Below are 3325 nucleotides of genomic sequence, written 5' to 3'. Positions count from 1 at the left end.
AAAAAAAAAAAGAAAAGAGAAGGTGAGCTATATGAAAATCTTGAATGGTAGGTTTTCTGCACCTACCGTTCAGCATAAAGTACTGTCAGTGTCAGGCAGGAGCTGGTGATAGACCTTGCTGCACGGGATCAAAGCAAATAGGCAAGAGGCAGATGAGGCACTGTTTTGTACTTGGCTCTTTCAGGATGAGACTGCAGACCAGACCTTGCATCAGTGTACAAAGGGTGATGCAGCCCAGGGCAGTGGTGGAATCACCATCCCTGGAGGTATTTAAACAACATGTTGATCTGGTGCTTAGGGATATGGTTTAGTGGTGACCTGACATTGCCATGTTTATGGTTGGACTCAATGATCTTTTCCAAAGGTCTTTTCCAGCCAAAGGGATTCTTTTGATTCTGTGATCTCCAGAAGCATACTAGAAGGGCCTCTGAGTCCCAAAGGAAGCAGCATAGTCTCATTTGGAAGGAAGAAGTTAGATTCCTTCTCTCTAGACCCTTTTAATTAATTTTTGTTCATCCACCAGCATCCCCTTCATTCTTGTTTCTGATTAGAGACAATTGTGAATAGGGGAGGTGAACCAAGAGGTGCCTGGTCTTTGTTCAGAGGTGCACACAGAGCGTTTCTTCTTGCTGCTGTCTTGGCTTGTAGACACCAAGAAAGGAACATTTCTCTTTCTTGCTGTGCGAGGAATTAGTGCTCAAGTGATGGTTGTTCATTGCAGCTAATTTATAGTTTGAGAGAGAACTTTTCAGTGCTGTCAGGTGAGAGGTGAAGCCAAAAAATTGATGGGTAGCTACACTATCTCCTCTTTATTATGTGCTTTCAGCCTTCAGAGATAATGTTGGAGAAGCTTTTGAATGGTTTTAACTTCTATATTGTTACTTTCTTTACAGAAATTTCCACATTAATTTCTTTTTGCAGGGAAATTTCCACAAGCTTTAATACTTAGCTTCAAATGTCAGATCACTGAAAGAGGAACTTTGTTGTGATTGAAATTAAAATAGAAACTTCCAAATGCATTCTTTAGTTGCAATAGGAATCGTGTTCCCACAAAATCCAGGACAAAATGACCACAGGCAGTCAGACAGAGCAGGAACTAGTTCTGGATTTCCATTCTGATTGTTGGGTCTTGTGACCCTGGTGGTGTTTACTGGAACAAAAAAAACCAAAAAACAAAAAAAAACCAAAATGGAAGTCTGTATGGCAGTAAAGTCCCTTTCTCTATTGATGAACATTATGCTGATCCCAGACTTAGAGCACTGGCTTGCCTTCTCTTTTGCAGAAATGTCCCATTCGTTGTGTTATGAATCATTCATAAGCCCAGTGCATCATTATTAGGGTTCTGCTTGCTGTTCCTCCGTCTCCATTTTTTATTAAATGACATTTCTTACCTGCTTTGTATGTTTCTGTCTTGCATCATGGAGCTGGAACTTCAGATATGAGATTGATAAGAATGCTTTGTTATTTAATTTTTAAGTGATTTCTTTTATGACCTTTCCCCATAAAGTTTTGTTTAATCGAAGTACTCTTTGGAAATCCAGTCACATTCTCTCATTTTTGGTGGTTTGGTTTTTTTCCTTTGTATTCCACATTTCAAAGCAGTTACCAAGCTTTTTGACTTCCTGCCCTTGAATAAGTGTTATTGCCAGAACTTTATTATTTTGGAAGAAATTGTCTTAAACACCTTTTCCTCTCTTGGGAACATAATAGTTTGGCATCTGTTTTGCCACTTTGAAATATAAATTAACAATCAATACCAACGCTCTCTGGCCTCCAGCCAACTGAGGTCACCTTAATTACAATTCCTGCACCATGCCTTTAGTGCCTTTAGTCAGGGGCAGGTTGTTAAGCAAATCCTGGGAAGTGGGTTGCTTTATTCTCAAGACTTCCCACCCCAGCCTCTATTTCGGGGCTCTGTAGGGATTTTCGGTTAATGTTATCCTCATTTTGTTGGTTGTTGAAATGTTCTGTGCAGAAAGACATTATTGTGGCACACAGAGCAAAATCTTCCCATTGGAAAGGGAAATCTCTGCTCCAGACAAGGAACAGAGCAAGTGGGCATGAAGCTAGTAAAGTGAACTTTTTCCATTTGAGAAATAGAAGTGTCTGGACAGAGAGCAACCTTCATCATTCACCATGAGTGGCCCTGTCAGGGCAACATGCTGTGCTGCTGTCATAGCCCTCTCATCTGCTTCGTTTTGTTAAGGCCTGGCCTTGCAGAGCATCCTCTCACGGGCTCAGTGGGGGACAAGTTGGTACGGTCCGAGCTTAGCAGGACCCTGCTTTCATTTCTCCCCCATGGGCTGAAGCCAGGAAAGCAGGACCCTCTGGTGGGAGTAGAGGGTTGCAGGGGAGAGCTGTAGACAACCAGAGCTAGATTTTTGTTGTCCCTTAGTTTGCTGCGCTTTATCACCATGCCTTCATGGGGCACATAACATCTCAGTACGTGTGGGTACAGCGTATGACTCAGCATGACTAAGGTCAGCAAGCTCTCGCTTGGTGTTATAACTGTGAAATCACCATGTGCTCCTACTAGGTGGGAGACACTGTTCAGCAGAGCACTGGCATTTGTGTGCTGCAGGACGGAGTCCCTCTAATTACACAGCACCTTGGGCTCAGCCTGCCTGAAATCCTTTCTGTACAGTGTAATTTACATTAGCCACCATTGTTCATGTCCACATCAGGCAGTACTGTTCGCATCCGTATTAGACTCCTGGCTTTCAAGGTCAGCAAAAACTGTTAAGTTACCCAGACAATCTCTCAAGTACTTCTGCAGAACTTCTCCCAGACTGAACCTGGCCTCTCTTTTCATTTCATAGAAAACTCGGTATGAGATTTACGTTGGCCTCCTGAAAGAAGGAGTGAAGGAGCTGCTGAGCGGAGGAGAGAACGATGCACCAGGACTGAAGAAATCCCACTCGAGTCCCTCATTGAATCAGGAGTCTCCAGTTAGTGCCAAGGTCAAACGCAATGTCTCGGAGAGGAAGGACCACAGGCCAGAAACACCCAGCATTAAGCAGAAGGTCACTTAGGGTGGTAATGACAACTAGGGAAACAGCCATGCAGCAAAGTACCGGCGGTCGAAATTTTTTCATTTAATAACCTGTCATTCACAAAAAATAAGTGCATCTGCCTGAATGGGGTGTTAGTGACATTTTCTATTGTATATTTTGCTGTTTCTGTGCAGATTGTGGGAGATGTCTTTGCTCCTGCTTTGCTTTGCGTTGTTAATTTATCATTTAGCAATTGAAGCATTGGGACTTTTTTGTGTCGTTCTGTTCCTAAAGGAGCTGGGGGAGGGGTAGAGCGCTGTGACATATTCTGT

At 43.0% G+C, this 3325-nt stretch overlaps 1 protein-coding gene across 1 annotated transcript in view; it reads left to right on the top strand.

Annotated features, from left to right (window-relative positions):
* LOC104272126 (PH and SEC7 domain-containing protein 3-like) overlaps positions 1 to 3032 on the top strand; it is a gene marked incomplete at its 5' end in the record, with an annotated part of 19416 nt that extends 16384 nt beyond the window's left edge. Inside the window, one exon of the mRNA XM_009867036.1 lies at positions 2820 to 3032. Within this exon, the coding sequence (XP_009865338.1) occupies positions 2820 to 3032 (213 nt within the window). The remainder of the gene's footprint in view (positions 1 to 2819) is intronic.
* Positions 3033 to 3325: the final 293 nt, after the last annotated feature.

Source organism: Apaloderma vittatum, unplaced genomic scaffold, assembly GCF_000703405.1.
Source record: "Apaloderma vittatum isolate BGI_N311 unplaced genomic scaffold, ASM70340v1 scaffold7783, whole genome shotgun sequence".
Taxonomy (NCBI): Eukaryota; Metazoa; Chordata; class Aves; order Trogoniformes; family Trogonidae; genus Apaloderma; species Apaloderma vittatum.
This window is presented reverse-complemented; position numbering and strand designations above follow the sequence as displayed.